Source organism: Mobula birostris, chromosome 2, assembly GCF_030028105.1.
Source record: "Mobula birostris isolate sMobBir1 chromosome 2, sMobBir1.hap1, whole genome shotgun sequence".
Lineage (NCBI taxonomy): Eukaryota > Metazoa > Chordata > Chondrichthyes > Myliobatiformes > Myliobatidae > Mobula > Mobula birostris.
In genome coordinates, this window is record NC_092371.1 from 163,133,873 (window position 1) to 163,154,302 (window position 20,430).

General features: G+C 43.5%; 1 protein-coding gene across 3 annotated transcripts in view; it reads left to right on the forward strand.

Moving 5' to 3' along the window:
* The window catches only part of khdrbs2 (KH domain containing, RNA binding, signal transduction associated 2), a 545,499-nt gene that overhangs the window by 482,324 nt on the left and 42,745 nt on the right, over positions 1-20,430 (forward strand). For 2 of the 3 annotated variants that reach the window (XR_011889050.1, XM_072278088.1), the window contains exons 8-10: positions 179-237; positions 16,806-16,889; positions 18,893-18,944. Coding sequence is in view for 2 of the 3 variants with exons in the window: in XM_072278088.1 (XP_072134189.1) it covers positions 179-237; positions 16,806-16,889; positions 18,893-18,903 (154 nt within the window). In the remaining variant the exon portion in view is untranslated. Of the gene's footprint in view, positions 1-178; positions 238-16,805; positions 17,359-18,892; positions 18,945-20,430 lie in introns of those variants that run through there. The other variant, XM_072278072.1, reaches the window with a different exon arrangement.

Consider the following 20,430-nt stretch of genomic DNA (forward strand, 5'->3'; position numbering starts at 1 on the left):
CAACTTCTGTGATAAGTGCACTGCATCTTATAGAACAGTCCTGTCAATAAAATGGTACTTACTTTGAGAGAGAATACTAAATTGATACATACATATATAATGATGTATGTATCAGTATACAAGTTTCTGTTTTCCAAGGAGTTGTTTTTCACTTTATCCTCTGTTTTTGACATTGCAGTGGCCCTGAATATTATGACTATGGACATGGAACAAGTGAAGAGACCTACAACAGTTATGGTAAACCCAGTTCCATTTTCTCTTTGTTAATGATTGAGTCTGCATTAGGAAGTGGATGCTTCCAAAGCTTTAGGTCATGATGAAAGGTTTTGGCCTGAAACATTGGCTCTTTACTCCTCTACATAGATGCTGCCTGACCTGCTGAGTTCCTCCAGCACTGTGTGTGTGATACACTGGATTTCCAGCTTCTGCAGGATCTGCTGCATTTCTGCTTTGAAAAGTCCACGTACTAGTTGAGTACCTCTAATCTCGGTTATGGCTGGGGTTAGAGATTGAACAAAGTCAAAGTCAAGGCTGACTGAATTATCGTATGTATAAGTACATGTATTAACGAGTGCAGTGAAAAACTTACTTGTATCAGCATCACAGGCACATAGCATCAGATAAACAGCATTCACAAGAAAAACATAAACATGAATTATAACAACCCACATCAAAGTTGCTGGTGAGCGCAGCAGGCCAGGCAACATCTCTAGGAAGAGGTACAGTCGACGTTTCAGGCTGAGACCCTTCGTCAGGACTAACGTAGGACTTTGTTAGTCCTGACGAAGGGTCTCGGCCTGAAACGTCAACTGTACCTCTTCCTAGAGATGCTGCCTAGCCTGCTGTGTTCACCAGCAGCTTTGATGTGGGTTGCTTGAATTTCCAGCATCTGCAGAATTCCTGTTGTTTGTGTTTTTACCATGAATTATAAATGATTTGTACATAAAAAAACACAATTAGAACAAAATGAAAGTTTGTTTTAGTGCAAAATGATTAACGTGATCATGGTGTTGAGCTTTTCTTAGCGTTGTGCCAGTTTACCAACCAGCACAACAGTCATCACCACCACAGTAGGTACAGAGTAGTGGTGGTTAGTGTTGTGCGTTTGGTTCATCAACAAAGTACACACACAAATTGCTGGAGGAATACTATAAGGAGAAGAGGTGAACTATTAGCATGATCATCTTTCTCTTGTGTGCCTGTTTATTTTCAATTAAGATGTTGCTAATAATGAAGGGCAATGACATCAGACCAAAGAGGAAATGGCAGAGATGGCTTTCTGTAGGAGTTGACAATGCAGAAGTGGCTTTCTGAGGGAGCTGACAATGTATAGATGGCTTTCTGTGGGAGTTGACAATGGCAGAGATGGCTTTCTGTGGGAGTTGACAATGGCAGAGATGGCTTTCTGTGGGAGTCGACAATGTAGAAATGGCTTTCTGTGGGAGTTGACAATGTATAGATGGCTTTCTGTGAGAACTGACAATGCAGAAGTGGCTTTCCGTGGAAGCTGACAATGGCAGAGATGGCTTTCTGTGGGAACTGATAATGCAGAAATGACATCTTGTGGGAACTGACTGAGGAAGAGAGGAGTGTAATGATGTGTTGATAGGGTAAGGTGAAAAGGGATAGCAAGAGGTTTGTGTGAACTGTTGGGCCTTAATGGTCTTTCTGTGTGTTGCTCCTGATAATCCTGGTTCAGGGGGAGGACATTTCTTCTCTACAGTTTAACAGTTGGACTTACTTTAACAAAACATGGCTTCAGACTGCACAAAATCACCTTTGGCCAGCCCGTTGACTCTAACCAACATTCCATAACACCATAAGACATTACGAGCAGAAATTAGACTATTCAGACCATTGAGTCTGCTCTGCCATTCCATTATGACTGATTTATTATCCCACTCAACCCCATTCGCCTGCCTTCTCCCCATATCCTTTGACGGCCTGACTAATCAGGAACTAACAACCTCTGCTTTAAATATACCCAAAGACTTGGTCTCCACAGCCATCTGTGGCAGTGAATTCCACAGATGCCAACACATCCTTGTCAAAGCAGTGCCAGGACAGTAGCCATCATCATCATCATCTAGACATTAATGTTGAGCCAGATAATCCACAGCCTTGCCAGCTTGCTGCCTGTGAGCCATGCACCCTTTTTCATCAGCAGTTAAAAGTCTGCCAGCTTTCCCTCAGTAATTTTTCCCTTTGCCTCCAATCGCACCCAACCACTCATCCATGCCTTTGCTCCCAGTCCCACCTATTTAATTCTCTTTCAGTTCCAACACCCATCCGTAAAACTCAGCTGTGTCTGACCACACATCAAGTCCAGTTCACCCTGTTCCCCATCCCCTGCGATGTTAAATTGCAGTGACTTCTACACAGGCATCCCTTCCATTAAAAATCTTATGCACCTTCTAATCCCTTCAGATTTCACCTTTTTTCCTACCTTACGGTAGCATAGCATTTGGCGTAATGCTATTCTGGTGCCAGATTGGGCTTTGATTCCTCATGCTGATTGTCAGGAGTTTGTATCTTCTCTCCATAACCACATGGGTTTCCTCCTGGTTCGCTGGATTCCTCCCATGTTCCAAAGACATATGTGTTAGCCTTGGTGAGTTGTGGGCATGCTATGTTAGCGACACTTGCAGGCTGTTCAGCTCAGTCTTGCTGATTTGATTTGAAGCAAATGATGCATTTCCCTGTATGTTTCAATATACATGTGATAAATAAAGCTAATCTTTAATTTCTAATCTCTTTAATCCTGGTTAAATTTGTTCCATGTCCAACCTCAGGTTTTATCAGCCCACTTTTGACACCTATACCATCAACCAGACCAGCTTGAAGTTCAAGCTTGGAATTCTTTGGCTGAACCTCTATCTTTCCTTAATGAAGATGTTTCTTAAACAAGGTTGTTTACTTTTAATTTCAGAAATGTATTTTTTAATAATTTATGCAGCAAATATAACCAGCGCAAGTCTTTTTCAATATTCATTATACCATCAGTTCAGTACACTTACAATTGGTCATCATCACTTATGCTTCCCCAAACAATGTAGCTGTGAGGTGCTTGTGAGGCAGTTACACTGGGCTCAGTCCCTCAGTGTCAGAGACACGTAGATGACAACAGCAATAAAACAGGCTCTTCAGCTCAACTGGTCCATGCCAGCCCAAGTAACCACCCGTCCCATTTCCATTTCTCTCTAAATATTACCTATCCATTTCCTTAAGTCCAAATATCCCTAAAATGTTCCTATTGCACCTGCCTCAAATACTTCCTATGGCAGCTCGTTCCATATAAACACCACTCAACATGTGAAGAAACTGCCCTTCAGATCCCTTCTAAACCTTTCTCCTCTCAACTTAAACTTATGCCCTCTAGTCTTTACGTCCCTTTCCATGGGAAAATGACTGTGTTCTCACCCTATCTATACCCTATGTTGGGTCTGGTGATACAAACCAAGAGAGTCTTTGGAAGTCAAGAATGAGGCATAAAACTTAATGGTTAGGTCCATTTTACTGTTACAAGAACAAAGAACGAAGACAAAGAAATTGTGATCATCTCATACACAGACGAGAGACAAACCACATTCCAATGATAAGACGTAACCTGTGAATAGCCAGATTCTAATGGTGTGGCACCTGCTGCAGAGAAATTGAGAAACTTCTAGAAAATGCAGAATCAGCTCTGCGACAATGCCAACTTCTTTTGGATGTTTCTATGACCATTTTAGAAAACATGCCATGTAGAGGTGCTATGAAAATGTAAGTTGGCTGAGTATAATGCCCCAACGACATAGAGAACTCATGCTGCTTTACTACTGAAATAATAGATCAGCTTGAAAACCTGCCATTATCCCACTTGCAATTATACTTACACTGACGCAAATCCACTCAGTGTCACACTTCCCATGAAAATCTGCAGTAAGTGGGCTGAATAAGCCCAGAGGCACTTTCTTCTATTCTTTTTATTTCAGTCTTCATCAAAAGCGTTTCCTTACAGCTCAGAAGCAGGCCCTTCAGCCCATCTGGTTCATTCTGAACTGTTATACTGCCAAGTCCAATTGGTCTACACCCAGACCACCACTACTTTATTATTTCCTGTCAGTCACCTTATGTACAGCCTCACGTCACTTTATGGACATACAATCAACCTATATATATAAGCTACATAATGTATTTGTATTTATCACATGTGTTTTTATAATTATTATTATTGTGTTCTTTATCTCCTGTGGTTTGTGCTGTGCTGAATTGGATCTGGAATAACAATTATTTCATTCCCCTTACATTTGTGTACAGGAAGTGACATTAAACTATCTTGAATCTTGAAATAATAAGGTGCATTTACGACACAGGTTAAGAAGTAAACAGTACAGCACATAGAGTAATATTGCCACAAATAAATTAACAAATAATAAGCTGCATTTATGACACAAGTAGAAAAATAAACATTGTAATGTTTACTTACTTTATACCTTCCTTACCTACCAGCCTCCTGTGTCTCCACTTAGCATCTTCCTGACTCTTTTCCTTCCACCTCTACAGTTAGATTTGATTCAGATTTATTTATTACTTGTACGTTGAACCGATCAGTGAAATGGGACATTTGTGTTAACAACCAACACAGCCAAGGGTGTGCTGGGGGCAGCCCACAAGTGTCGCCACGTTCGGCACCAACATTGCATGCCTGCCATATTTAGCAGAACAACCAGACAGCAACAGCAAAAACACCCTATCACCTGACCCACCCATTTGTGTTCCTCAGCCCATCGACGAAGTTCCGTCGTGGTTCAATGTGCCCCCTTTTTCTCTTCTTTCCTTAACTATCACCCATGGGTCACAGTTTCCTGACTCCACCTCTCCACCTCCCCCATCATGGTTCTCCCATAGTGGTTCCACCCAGCACCTTCCAGTCCGTTTCACCCCTCCCTCTCCCCTTTACACACACAGTCCTTGTGCAGGATCTCGACTGCAAAATGTTGCCCAACCCGCATAAAGTGCTGGAGGAGCTCGCTAGGTCTGGCAGCATCTTTGGAGGGGAATGAACAGTTGACGTTTCTGGCCGCGACTCATGATTGGAAAGGAAGGGGGCAGAAGCCAGAATAAGAAAGTGGATGGGAAGAGTACAAGCTGGTGGGTGACAGGTGGAACCGGGTGAGGTGGAAGGAGTGTGGGTGGGGAGGGGAGATGAAGTAAGAAGCTGGGAGGTGACAGGTGGAACCGGGTGTGGGTAGGGAGGGACGTTGAAGTAAGAAGCTGGGAGGTGATAGGTGGAAGAGGGTGAGGTGGAAGGGGTGAGGATGAGAAGGGGGGATGAAGTAAGAAGCTGGGAGGTGACAGGTGGAACCAGGTGTGGGTGGGGAGGGAGGTTGAAGAAAGAAGTTGGAAGGTGATAGGTGGAAGAGGGTGAGGTGGAAGAGGTGTGGGTGGGGAGGGGAGATGAAGTAAGAAGCTGGTGGGTGATGGTTGGAAGAGCTAAAGTGAAGGAAGGAAAGAAGGAATCTGATAGGAGACAACAGGGAGAGTGGGGAATCAGGGGGAGGTGGTGAGCAGGTCATGATGGAGGAGAAGAGAAGGGGTGAGACGGCCACCAGAAAGGAGGAAAAATTAATGGGGGGGGAGCAAAGGGGAGTAGTTACCGGAAGTTAGAGAAATTGATGTTCATGCCATCAGTTTGAGACTACCCAGATGGAATATGAGGTGTTGCTCCTCCAACCTGCCACATAGTGGCAGTAAAGGAGACTGTGGATAGACATGTCAGTGTGCGAATAGGAACTCAAATGGAAATGGGTGGCCAGTGGGAGATCCTGCCTTTTACAACGGACAAAGTGAAGGTGGAGTTCCTTGTAACTATACCCTCTAGTTTTGGACTAGTCAACCCTGGGGAAAGGACTACGACCATCCGCCTAGCCATACCCTTCATGAATTTATAAACTTCTATGAGATCGCCTCTCATTCTCCTGTATATCTGAGAATATAGATCCTGCATAGCCAATCTCTCCCGATAACTCAGGCTCTCTAGTCCAGGTAGCACCCTCGTAAATCTCTTCTGAACCCTTTGCAGCTTAACAATGCATTTCCTATATAGGGTGATCAAAACTGTACACAATGCAGTCTCACCAATAACTTATGCTGTATAACTGCAACGTGTCCCTCCTCCTAAACCCAAAAACTAGACTGAAGAAAGTCCAGTGTGCTAAATGCCTTCTTAGTCACCCTAATTGGTTGTGTGGCTACTTTCAGTGGAACTGTGCACTTGTACGCCCAGGTACCTTTGTTCCACACACAGGTTCTGAGCACCTTCTCATCTCCCAGCTTAAATGCACGCACAGCACACTCTTTATAGAAGGCATGCAGTGAATGACTTAGATTTCTGAGCTCCTTCCTGCATCTCGGGAGATCCCAAAGCTTCCTATAGCCAATTGAGTGCCTTTGAAAATGCGATCAATGCAACTGATTTCCTGAAACTCTTCCAAGTGGCTGTGAGATAGGTTTGTGAGGGTTGAATTTTGACAAAGATAGAACATAGAACAGTGCAGCACAGTACAGACCCTTCAGCCCACAATGTTGTGCTGACCTTTTAACCTACTTCGGGGCACCACAGTGGCGTAGCAGTGGGCGCCATGCTATTACAGCTCAGAACATACCAGAGCTCAGAATTTGTTCAGATCATTATAAATTCTCCTATGATTAGGTTAGGGTTAATTGGGTTTGTCGGGGGTTGCTGGGACAGCATGGCTCAAAGGGCTGGAATGGCCTACTCAGAGCTGTATCACCAAATAAGTAAAGAAATAAAACTCTTAAAAGCAGTCTAAATCTTGCCTCCCGCATAGCCCTCTATTTTTTTTTCATCCACGTGCCTATCTGAGTCTCTTAAATGTCTCTAATTAATCCACAATTCTGTCTTTACCTCCTTAAAACGATCCCCGTGATCAAGATGTGGAGAGTATATCCTCTCGTTGGAAAATCTAGAACTGTTTAAAAATAACGTTCTACACACACACCACAATTTCTGGCAAAAAAAATCTACCTCTGACTCCTATACTTTCCTCCAATCACTTTCACAATGTGCTCCCTCATTAGCCATTTCCATCCTAGGAAAAAGTCTCTGGCTGTCCACTCAATCAATGCCTCTTATCATTTTGTACATCTCTATCAAGTCACATCTCATCCTCCTTCATTGCAAAGGGAAAAGCCTAGCCTTCTCAGACTGTCGTCAAAAGACATGCTGTCTGATGCAGGCAGAATCCTGATAAATTGCCTCTGTGCCCTCTGTGAAGTTTCTACGTCCTTCCTATAACAAAACAACCAGAAATGAACACAATGTTCACAGTCTGAGTCCTGGTGAAGGGCCTTGGCCCGAAGCATTGACTGTGACCTTTTCCATAGATGCTGCCTGGCCTGCTGAGTTCCTCCAGCATCTTGTGTGTGTTACCACAATATTCCAGGTATGTTCTAACCTGGGTTTTATAGAGCTGCAACATTACCCTACGGCTTTTGAACTCAATCCCCCAACTAACAAAGGACAATGCTCCATGTGCCTTCTTAACCACTTAATGAACTTGCGCAGGATCTTTCAGAGATCTATGGGCATGGACCTCAAGATCCCCATGTACCTTCATACTGCCAAGAACCCTGCCATTAACCTTGTACTCTGCCAAAGTATAACGTAAACTTTTACATTCATCTGAGGGAGCAGACTTAGCCTCAGAGTAATGTCTCGTTGAAAAGAAGGCAGCTCCACCGTTCCTCCCACCCTCCGTCTCCCAGGGTACTGCCCCCTCAAGGTGCCAGTAGGTGTTTCAGCCTGGATTCATGACTGGTGTCTCTGAAAACAGCTGGGCCCAGACTTCTTCGATGGTGCTACCACTGAGCCATTGTTGGTACCATAAACTTCATTTGCAGTAATGCAATAGATTGTAGCACTTTAAATAGTGGAAGTCTAGCTGGATTTTTCTGACAAAGTTTGATCACAGGTCAGGAAAAGTAGGCCAGTGCTATTAATCCACCAGCAAAAAATGAGCTTCACCCTTTTTACTGTTACTGAGCAATGAGGCCAACAGAAGTAAATACAATTGATATAACAGTCTGAGACGTGTGGTTATAGTTCTCACAGATCTCTCCATACCCTCTGGCCTCTCGTTCGCTCTAACCTTCTATAGTTATACCACACCTTCAGCAGGTCCCACATCACCAGGTTCAGGAAGAGTTATTACCCTGCAACCATCAGGCTCCTGAACCAGTGTGGATAACTTCACTCACCTAAACTCTGAACTGATCCCACAACCTACAGGCTCACTTTCAAGGACTCTGCAACTCATTTCCTCAATGCTATTTTTTAAAAATTGTACAATATGTCTTCATGTCCATGTGGATTGTTAGTCTTCAGTTTTTATGTATAATTTTTCATAAATTCTATTGTTTTATTTTCTGGTAAATGCCTGCAAGAAAAGAAATCTCAGAGTAGTATATGGTGACATCACTCATTGCCCACTTTATCAGGTACCTCCTGAGTGTACGCTCATGGTCTACTGCTGCTGTTAAAGGTTCAAAGGTTCATTTATTATTATGAAGGTATACAACTCTGAATCTCTTCTTCTCCAGATAGCCACAAAACCAAGAAAGAAAAGAAAAGCAGCACAATCATCAAACCCCAAATCCTTCCTCCCCACACAGAACAACGAACAGGCACATCGACCCCCAAATCCCCCTCCCCCGTACAAAAAACAAGAAAGATCAGACAAAAGACACAGACTATAAAAAACTATAAAACTGAAAAACAGTCTATAGTTCAAACCCATATCCAAAACACAAAAGACCCAGATAATATTCTCCGAGCACAGTGGCAAGCTCTCCCCTCTCTAGTAGCAGAGCAATCCCCTGCGATCAAAAGGTAGGCAGCCTGCAACTTCCACATTCGCCTCGATGTTTCAATCTCCTTTGTTGCTTTAATTGGCGAACAATGGAAACTTTAGTCAGTGAAATGGAGTCGAACGTCGGCTCACACCCCGTCCTGCAGCCTGCCCACCATGAGGTTCACGCATGCTGCCACTGCCTCTGTCTCCCCAAATCCTCTCAGAGACTGCAGAGCGCGGGTACACCCAAACGATCTCCAAACAGCAAATCACAGGCTCCCAACAGTTCCGGACTCACATCCAAGACAAAAAAAAACGTAAAATAGATAAAAGTAAAATATATGGTTTCATGATCTGTCCAGAAGATGTCGACCGAAGGAGTGTTGTACACAGGCAGCATCTTATGTTCCAAACCCATTCACTTCAAGGTCAAATGTGTGGTGCATTCAGAGATGCTGTTCTGCACACCACTGTTGTAACACATGGTTATTTGAGTTACTGTCTCCTTCTTGTCAGCTTGAACCAGTCTGGACATTCTTCTCTGACCTCTCTCATTAACAAGGTTTTTATTTTGCTTTCCATATCATCCTTTGTAAATCCTAGAGAATACTGCATGAAAATCCCAGCAGATCAGCAGTTACTCGAACCGCCCTACCTGGCACCAACAACCATTCCACGGTCAAAGTCACTTGGATCACATTTCTTCCCCACTGTGATGTTTGGTCTGATCAATAACTGAACCTCTTGACCATGTCTCCATGCTTTTTTTGCATTGTGATTCTACCACGTGATTGGCTGATTAGATATTTGTATTAACAAGCAAGTGTACAGGTGTACTTAATAAAGTGGCCACTAAGTGTATATGTACTGTGATAATAAATTTACTTTGACTTTGACTTTGTTATAAAACCTTGAAAAAGTGCCATACTGCTGTGGTTTGGGAATCAGGGTAGCACAGCCATCACTGATCCTACACATTGATGCTCTATGCCTTCATCAGCCAAGGCACCAAGCTCTGAAGTTCCCATCCCAGACCACCTCCACCTCCACCTCTCTATCTTTTCCTCCTCCTTTAAGGCTCTTCTTTAAAAAGTCTCCATGACCAAGATGTGCAGATCACGTCCTGATGAAGGGCCTTGGCCTGAACTTCGACTGTTTATTCCCCTCCATAGATGCTGCCTGACCCACTGAGTTCCTCCTGCATTGTGTATGTTTTGCCGTGGAGGGAGTATATCCTCTTGTTGGAGAATCTAGAACTCAAAGTCACCGTTTAAAAATAAGCTGCTGTGTACTCAAGGCAGAGATGAAGAAACATTCTTTTTTTTCTCTCTTGGAGTGTTGGAACTCTCTGCCTCACTGGGAGCAGAGTCTTTAAATGCAGCTAAGGATAGATCCTGAACAAGCAAAGGTATGAAGGGGTACAGCGAGTAGAGTTGGAAATGGGTGCAGGCTTTCTGAGGGGCTGGATCAGCTTCTCTTGCTTTTCCTTCACATCTTCACAAGCTTTTGGTTGCATACACTAATGTTTTCTTCTGTGATTTTTGTCAATTACTGTTAGTTCTCCATTGATTTCCTCCGAGTGTCGTCGACTCCCGGCCCCACTCCAAGTCCACTCCGTCCTGGAGCCTACGACCTCTCCATTCCAGCATCTTCTCTCTCCATCTTCCGCCGAACAAAAAACCCACAAATCCCTCGCTCTCGGGCACACAAGAAAGAAAAACACTCCCCTCATTGGAGTGCGCATGTTCCAAAGCCCCCATTATCTCCAGTCATAACCCAAACACCACTGCTACAGAACAACCGTTACATTAACAGGGACTCTTTTCCCAGGGGGTTACACTCTCCCCCCCCCCCCCCACCAGATTTAATCATGTCCTCATGACTTTGAAATAATTTGCCAACCCTTCCTGCAAACCACAAAGTTCAACCCAGGTGTAAAAGGCAGTGACATAGCTCCCCAAAGCGGTAGGAGCCACCCTCTGTTCCCCTGGTGCTATAAAGGCCAGCTTATCCAGTGGTCTTCTGATTCTTTGAGACCTCCATAACCCCTCAACTACTTCTTCATGTTCCAACACTACTGGGGATACTTGGTGAGGCCTTTCCCGGTTTATCACTCGTTCCCTCCTGCAACTCAGATCCCTCTGTCCCTTGGCCGAGTCCCACTTCACCCCTTGCAGGGTCCCGCTGAACCCCCAGCTGTCCACAGATAGCCCCCCTGATTTCATCTGACTCAACAGGAGAAGGGTTGGGAATCTCTTCTTCAATCAGTGGGGAGTTACCAAAAGGCAGCATATACCAGACCCCCATTTCCTCATCCTCTGAATCAGTACCCCACTCAGAGGCAGGGGCCAGTCTAATCTCACCTGCTTTTGGTCCTTCAGTCGCCCAGCATCACCGCAGAGTCCTCTCACTAGGTGTAGGCTCCAGGTCGGGCTCTGGATCCACCTGCACCTCTTGTCCCAGAGGCAGAAGGTGGTTCTGATGGAGAATCTTGACAGGCCCATTCCCATCCTCTGGTTTCACCCGGAAAACTCATACATTTGGCATCTGACTCTCCACCAGATAGGGCGTAGCCGCCCAGTGGTCAGCTAACTTGTGTTTCCCAGGTAGCCCCAAATTCCTTATGAGCACTCAGTCTCCTGGCAGGAGTTGGGAGAACCTCACCTTTCGATCATACCTCCTCTTATTTCCTTGATTCTGCTTGGCAGCTGCGACCTCAGCTAATTCATAAGCCTTTTTCAGCTCCCTTCTCACATCAGACTCATACTTCAGATGAGTGTTTGGTAGTAGGTCGTCCTCGTCAGTACCAAAACAAAGGTCGTTGGGCAACCTCGCCTCGTGCCCAAACATCAGGTAATATGGCAAGTACCTGGTAGCTTCATTTCGTGTACAGTTGTAGCAATGGACCAGATGTCCAATATGTTGACTCCACCTGCTCTTCTTGCTGATCTCCAAGGTTTCGAGCATGTCTAGCAAGGTCCGATTAAACCTCTTGAGCTGGGGATCACTCTGTGTGTGATAGGGAGTAGTCCTTGACTTCTCGACTCTGAGCATGCTCAGTAACTCATGGATGAGCCTACTCTTGAAATCCCGTCCCTAATCACTATTTATTCCCCTGGGGAGGCCATAATAAATTAAGTACTTCTCCCATTACACTTTGGCCACCATGGACCCCCTTTTGGTCCTTGGTAGGGAAAGCCTGCGCGTATCTGGTATGGTGATCTGTGATGACTAGGACATTTGCCATGTTGCTGGCATCTGGCTGTATTGACAGGAAATCCATACACACCAGGTCCAGGGGCCCCGCACTCTGCAAGTGAGACAAGGCAGCTGCCCTCATAAGCAGCGTCTTCCTCCGTATGCATCGAATGCATGACTTGCTATATTCCTCGAGCTTCACTCGAGGCCAGTAAAACCGATCTTTGAGTAATCCATAGGTGTTTTCAACCCCCAAATATCCAGAATCATCATAAAGTGACTTCAACACCATCCTCCGATACTTCTCAGGCAGAACCAGCTGGGAGTGCCGAGGTCGGTCCGGAGGTGACGTGACCCGGTATAGGATCCAGTTACTCAACTCCAATCTGTGCTGTTGATTACAACTGGGACATCCCAGTTCTCAACTCTGTCACAATCCCCTCTACCACTCCCTGGGGCAGGCTATCCGTGGTCACTTCACCGCAGGGAACCACTACCGAGGACTGTAATCTGCTGATGGAGGCCTCCCATGCCTCCGACGCATTCTCCTCTCGTATTTCTCCGATCAGCTCAACAAACAATGGGGGGGGGGAGCGCATCTTACGAGACATTTGGAGACCCCAAGCGATCAGGTCCTGGGACTGGGCGCCCCTTGCTATCTGGTCCATTCTTAACTGATCCACCTCAGCAGCCTGAATGGCCCCTCTGCACCACAAACAATTTAGCTGCCTCTCTAGCCAAAAGATGTAGGCAGAAATTGAACAACTCGCTCTCAGGCACACAACCAGAAAAAAAACACTCCCTTCATTGGACGTCAGAATGTTCCAAAGCCCCCGTTATCTCTAGTCATAACCCAAACACTGCTGCTACAGAACAACCATTAAATTAACAGTGAAACCTTTCCCAGGGCGTTACACACATAACCCTCTATTTTTCTAAGCTTCATGTACCTATCTAAGAGGCTCTTAAAAGACCCCCTTGTATCCGCAATTATATGGGTTACTGGACATTGAAACCTATTGAATATTGAAAGGGTTATGGTTATAGAGGGGGGCTCTAGGACCAGAGAGCACAGCCTCAGAGTGGAAGAATGACCCTTTAGAACAGAGATGAGGAGAAATTTCTTCAGCCAGAGGATGGTGAATCTCTGGAATTCATTGCCACAGACAGCTGTGGAGGCCAAGCCATTGGATATATTTAAAGCAAAATTTGATAGATTCTTGATTATTAGAGGTATCAAAGATTACAGGGAGAAGGCAGCAGAATGGGGATGAGGGGGATAATAAATCAGACATGATGGAATGCAGTGCAGACTCAGTGGGCCGAATGGCCTGATTATGCTTCATTGTCTTATGGTCTTACGCGCAGGCACCTTTTAAACCTAGAACTAATTTCTAGATCCATTCCCAAACACACTTCACAATTCCATATGTGAATATCTCATTAACAGTGTGAGACCAAGTTTAAGGTGACCATACAGTTTGTTCTCAGCAGCTCCCACATGAAACACAGATGATTAACAAATGCTCGTTTTATTCAAAATCAAAATATCAATGCTGTGAACTAATTCTAGACTCTTGGTCAATTTGCATTTTGTTCAAATGGCCTTTAAGTAAAACCAGGAAATTCAAGTTTTACTGCATCTTGTAATTGTGAGAGCCAGAGAGGAGGGAGGGATGGGGGCATAGGGAAAGGGGGAGAAGGAGGTGGAGAAATAGAGGGAAAAGGGAGATGGATTGTGAGCACAGACAAAGGCTGAAACGGTCAGAGACATGGATTTTTCCTGTTCATTCTAAGCTCCTCTCCCATTCACAGCAACACGCAAAATACTGAAAGAACTCAGCACGTCAGGCAGCATCTATGGATGTATTGGGCCAACATCCTTCATCAGGATTGAAATGTCAACTTACCCCATTCCTTTTGTTTATGCTTCCTATTGTCCTGTCTCCATTTCCTCTTCTTCCCCTTTTTTCTATCCCCTCTTTTCTCTGCCTCCTCTCCTGTTCTCAACCTCCTCTCTGCCCCATCTCCCATTCTACTTCCTCTCCTACCCCTCTCCTGTTCTCCCCTCCCCCAATCCATTCCCCCCTTTCTCTCCCATTCCATAAGATTAGTTTTATTTATCACAAGTACATCAAAACGTGCAGTGAAATGTGTTGTTTGCATCAAATCCGCGAAGATTGTGCTGGGGGCAACCCGCAAGTTTTGCCGTGTTTCCAGCGCCAATGTAGCATGCCCAAAACTTCATATCCTAACCCGTGTATCTTTGGAATGTGGGAGGAAACTGGAGCAAGTGGAGGAAACCCTCACAGTCACGGGGAGGACGTATAGACAGCGGCTGTAATCTTACAGCCAGTGCTGTAACGCGTTGCATTAACCGCAGTGCTACTGCGCCAACATCTCCTTTCCCTCCTTTCCTGCTTTTCCTTCCCTCACCTCTTCTCCCTTGTCTTCCTGTTCGCTTTAGCTTCCCCTGTCCACCCTACCCCCGCAAGCTGTGCTCCACCTCACTGCCCATCCTCCTAAAGTATGTTGTTCCTTTCTGAGTTCTGTCAGTTCCACAAAATCACCAGGATTGTGGAGTAAGGTTTAAGCTCCTGGAATAGTTGGTGACCCATGTACAAAGTGTCAATCCAGAGAAGTATCATTCGCCATTGTCTCCAACATTTTGTATGTTGCTCAGGATTTCCAGCAACTGCAGAATCTCTTGTGTTTAAATTTCTTTCTACAAACTGCTTTGCTTATTGGTTGTAGGGTTATACAATAAGTAGGTTATAAGGTTGGCGTAACATTGTGGGCCGATGGGCCGGTACTGTGCTGGAGTGTTCTAGGTGCTGTGTTCTAATGGCAAATCTTTTGATTTCATGAATCAGGTTGATCAAACAACATTTTGGAAAATATTTGCTTTCAAGTAGTTTTCAGATTAAAGTACATTAGAGTAACGTGTGCCGTTCTGGTCAGCAACCTACAGGAAAGGTATCAAAAAGCTTAAAAGAGTGCCGAGAAAATGTAAATGGAGGCTGCCAGGACTGAAAGACCTGAGTTATAGGAAAATGTTCAATTTGGAAAGATTAGTGAGGGCCAATAATTAGTAAATAGGGACGTGGATTGTGTTACTGCAGTAACAGAGAACCACAGACAAAGGTAGAGACATGGAATGCAGCAGCAACGACACCCAAATTTCAGGAATTTCACTGATTATGTTAATAGCATGGACCCATTGTTCTAACAGAAAAATGGATTTCATTTTATTCTATTATCAGGGCCTAGTCTGTAATTAATTAAGTCTTCCTGTAGCCACCGTTCTGTTATCAAAATGTAGTTTTACTGGTAATATCATCAACTGAGAATGTCAAAGCTGTATCGAATTCATGCTCAGGTAGATCGGCTTCGACTGGTGCGTGCTAGTTTTTAATAAGTTGACCACTTATTTTGAATGCCAACTCCATGTGGCCTTTTAGTTTGCTCCTACAGTCCACCTTAATAGTCTGGAGCACATTTTCAGTGATATTTCAAAGCTTTTATGTACATTAACGATCCCTTTCTGTTTGCTCCTACAGGTTAGTACTTTATTCCCTGGAGCATAGGAGAGTGGGGGGAGATCTCAATGAGGTGTACTCAATTATACGGTGAATGCATCCAGGCTTTTTCCCCTCAGTTTATCTGAAACTAGAGCTAGGGGGTCATGCATTTAGGGTGAGAGGTGAAATATTTAAGAGGAATTGGAGGGGGATCTTCTTCACTCAGAGGGTGGTGCAAGTGTGGGATGAGCTGCCAACAGATGTGGATTCCATTGTGTCATTTAAGAAAAGCTGATGGAAGAGGTATGGAGGGTTATGGTCAAGGTGGAGGTAGACAGGACTCGGCATAAAGCCACCAGCTGAGCTGAAGGACCTGTTACTGAGCTGCTGTGCTCTGTGACTCTGTGCATCCCTTAATATTGTTTGAGTTCTAACCAGATTATCAATGTAGCTAAAAATGTTTTGAGGGAGTTGTGGTAAGCAGCAGATCTAAAATAGCTGAGGCTTTGCAGAACAGTTGTTCCTTTGGGATACAGCAGAGACTTCCTCAGTAAGTGCTAACAAAGAAAGTTATGCTGTAAAGCTTTTGGTGTGCGTGCAAAGTATCCAGCACAATTTTTAGAGACCCAGAATAGAAATGCGATTGACAGCTATTTACAGTAGTTTTGTGGCCAGTTCAGTGGATGTGCAGCATTTTTTTTAAACCAATACAGAAGTTACAGATGCTCCAGATACATTGGGTGTGTTTTTAAAGATTTTCTTTATTTGTCACGTGTACCTCGAAACGGACAGTGAAATGCGTCACTTGCATCAAATCAAATCAGTGAGGATTTTGCTGGGCGATGCTTACCCACAACTCACTAACCCTAACCTACATCCTTGCAATGTGGGAGGAAACGCGCACAGTCACAAGGAGAACAAACAAACTCCTTTCAGACAGCAGCAGGAATTTAGCCCCAATCTTACAGCTGAGGCTGTAATAGTGTTGTACTAACCGCTGAGCTAGAACACCACACTTTTTGTAGCACTCAACATTAAACAGTCTGTTGTATTGGCTTTATTAATCGGAAGGTCCAATTCTCCACGATGATGAAATACTTGCTCCCCTTCTTCCCAGAAGATGTAGATCTGACCCACTAGCTCTTAAAGAGATTTTGTTTAGGAAATGATGCTCTTCCATTGTATGTTCGTTCCTTCAACTCGGACTTGCATTTGCCTTTCTGTTTGCAAGGTAAAGAAGAATGGGTGGCTTCCCGACCGAGTCTGAAAGCACCGATCCCACGGTCAAGGGGGACATACAGAGAACATCCCTATGGTAGATATTGAAGGCTGCCCTTGTCCTATGACCTCAGCTCAGTGATTACAACTGCAAGACAAGTAATATTCATTTATTTTCTTGCCTAGAGATAGCTTGTCTCGGGTACCCTTATACACTCCTATTCCCAAAAAACTTTAATGGAAGTTGTCATTATTTTATGACAGTAACTTATAGAATGAACAAGTCAGTCCCCACATCATTCGACAAGGATGCTGTTCCTTTCAAATGATTTTTCATTGTTCTATGTGTAGAAGTAATGTTCAACTAGCATGAACTGGTGACAAGTTTTAAGTTTCTAAGCTCACCAGTTAAAGATAAATGCTTGTCTAGGGGTAATAGAAGACTGTAACAAGATTTTTTCTTTGAAATAGGTGATAAACAAGCTGTAGATAAGTTGTTTTAAACTGTCTTCTTCTAATATTTGTCAGTTTAAGATGTTCAATATTTAATTTGTAAAATTTAATTTTAAAAAAATGATGTTTATTGGAGTTTAACTCAATCAGCTATGTATGGAGCTAACTTTATTAAGGTGATCTGTTTAGTGTTTCTACCTGTATGTGGTAATAAAAGTGCATAAAGTTCCATGTGTAAGCTTATCTAAATAGGTGACTTTAATTTGTCAAATACATTTTGCCAATAAAGCTGAACTCTTTTGTAAAGAACTAAAATTTGGAATTATTTCATTCTAGTTCTTAAATGTCTGCCTCTTTTGTTCTGCAGGAATGCCTAAACTGTTTGCTACAATTATAAACCAAACCTAACTCTTAGAGTTGGTTTTTATATTGTGTAAGATATAAAAGCGGTTTTAACACCCATTGGGATGTAAATAACTTTAAAAAGAAGTTAACACGATAATCTGCTTACTTGATTGATCTTTAGAAAACTTTAATGCAGAAACTGTTAGAGCAATAAATGGATTTTAAACTATCTTACTAAACGCAAAACTCTTAATTGACTTGTTTGTATTAGCATGTCTCTCATGACAATGTAACGGAGATTAATGAGGTAAGATCTCTTCCCGCTACATTCTGTCTAAATGCCTAGCCCTCGGTGCGTTGAACTTTCCTACGCATTAAATATCCCATCATAATGTGCATTTTACATGGAAACCCATTCTTGTCTTCACTCACAAGAGGGCATTTAATGCATTACCGGAGTGATAATAGTTGTCTTTACTAGGAAAATCATCAATGTCACTGCCCAATTGTTTGACCTTCACATTTAAAAAAACTTTATTTGCAATTTCCAGTGCTAATGTATCTGAATTTCACCGTTCGTGAAAGCAGTTTAGAGGGGCTGATTTATCTTTAAGAGGCAATCAGACATGATGGCTGATTATTAAGAGAATATACGGCAGGACTCAAAGGATGACTAAACGTTAAACACCCTGCAAATACAAGGTAACACTAATAGTAACTCTATAATTTTGCTGCATATGCAACAGTTATTTTAAATATTTACAAATGACGCAGTTACTGTCAGTTAAAAAAGTAAACCTTCCAAAATGTGATAAACGTAGGAATTCTAGGTTATTAAAATGGCTAATTAGCAATAACTAATGATCACATCATTGTTTCCTTTCCTGATATAACCCTGCTTCCTATAAACAAAACTAAAATGACCAATAATTGTAATGCAACTCTTGCTAAAACTTTAATTGTGTAAACTGCACTGTAAAACCAAAAACCCGAAAACAATTACCGACCAATCATTTTTCTCAGGCTAAGCCAAAGAACTATTGATTGTGATATACTGTAGCTGTCATTAGACATAGAAACAACGGCATTTTTGTCCTTGCGATTGGTTTACTTTTTTCATAGTAACAAAATTACTTAGTTTGTGCAGACCACGATCTTGCACTTGGAGATGCATGCTAAGATTTATTTAGTAGTGTAATTTTAATGCTTTGAGGTCTCTGTATTGAAGTCTGTAGTGCTTATATTGTAGCCATTGTCTATTCCTATCGATGAAGCCTATTCTCTATTTCTGTTCCTTTCTAGGTGTCCAGTAGTAGGTTAACCGTGAAAAATCAGGACACGCTTTAAGTTTCAGGTAGGCAATGCAACCCCAAATCAAGTTTCAAAGATATACCCTGTGATCAATCCAATCACACAATTCCAGCAACAGATCATAAACAAAAGAGATTCTGCAGGTACTGGAAATCCAGATCAACACACACACGCACGCACACACACACACACGCGCAAGCGCACACACGCGCACACACACATACACACATGCACATGCACAAAATGCTGGGGGAACTCAACAGGTCAGGCTTCGTCTATGAAGAGGAATAAAAAGCCAATGTTTTGGGCCGAGAATTCTTCTTGGGCTCTTTGTTCGTCTCCATAGGTGCTGCCTGAACTGCTGAGTTCCCCAGAATTTTCGGTGTGTTCATCATTGCTGTTAAAACGTGCAAACTCATCTTGTTTTTAAAGAAACTGCATTAACATCAGCACATGCTAGCTATTTTGCAGGAACTTTTCTCTACAAGGCCAATAACAAATATGTGTACTTAGTTCAAGTTCAGTTGTCATTCAACCAAACACAGGAATACAGCCAAATGAAACAATATTTCTCTGGGGCCAGGATACAAAACACAGTACCAACAGTCACATACAGCACACAGCACATATAGCACACCTAATTGTGATAGCAGAAAAACATAGTTACAAGAAATATATATAAAAATAATAAAATAGCCCAAATCCCCGAGTATCGTGGCCTGCAGATTGATGATGCACGGATAGTGTCCTGGAGCCATGTTTCTGCAAGCCGCAGCAGTTCCTCATTTTGCATACGTGCAGCGACAGAAGAATGCAATGCCACTTGTCTACCTGGGAGCGAACACTGGAGGGCAACACCAAAAGGAGGGGCCAGTACGGAATCCAGCAGCACCCAGCCAGCTTCAGTGTCTTTCACCAGTGACCGCAACAGGCAACTCCAAGGCACAGGGGCCTTCTCCGTGCAGCAACCAAGTCAACCCAGTGCCCCCCCCCCGCCCAAGTCAGTCTCACCAATGAACCAGTGAACATTGACTTCCAGTATTCCATATTACTAATGTCCAACAGGGTCTTGCAACTACAAGAAAAACATCCAAGCCAATCATTTCCACTGTTTGTTGGATTGAGTGCCGCTTGGTCACTTAGTCATAGACTCATAAGACATTAAGACATAGGAACAGAGTTAGGCCACTCAGCTCATTCGAGTCTGCTGTGCTATTCCGTCATGGCTAATTTTTTATCCTCCTGAACTCCATTCTCCTGCCTTCACCACATAACCTTTGATGCCCCTACTAATCAGGAACCTGTAAACCTCCACTTTAAATATAGCCAATGACTTGGCCTCCACAGCCAGTTCATTTGTGGCAATGAATTCCACAGATTCAGCATCCTCTGGCTAAAGAAACTCCTCCTCACCTCTATTCTAAAGGGATATCCTTCTGTTCGGGGGCTGTGCCCCCTGGTCTTGGACTCTCCCATTATAGGAAGTATCCTCTCTTCATTTACTCTATCTAGGCCTTTCCATATTCAAT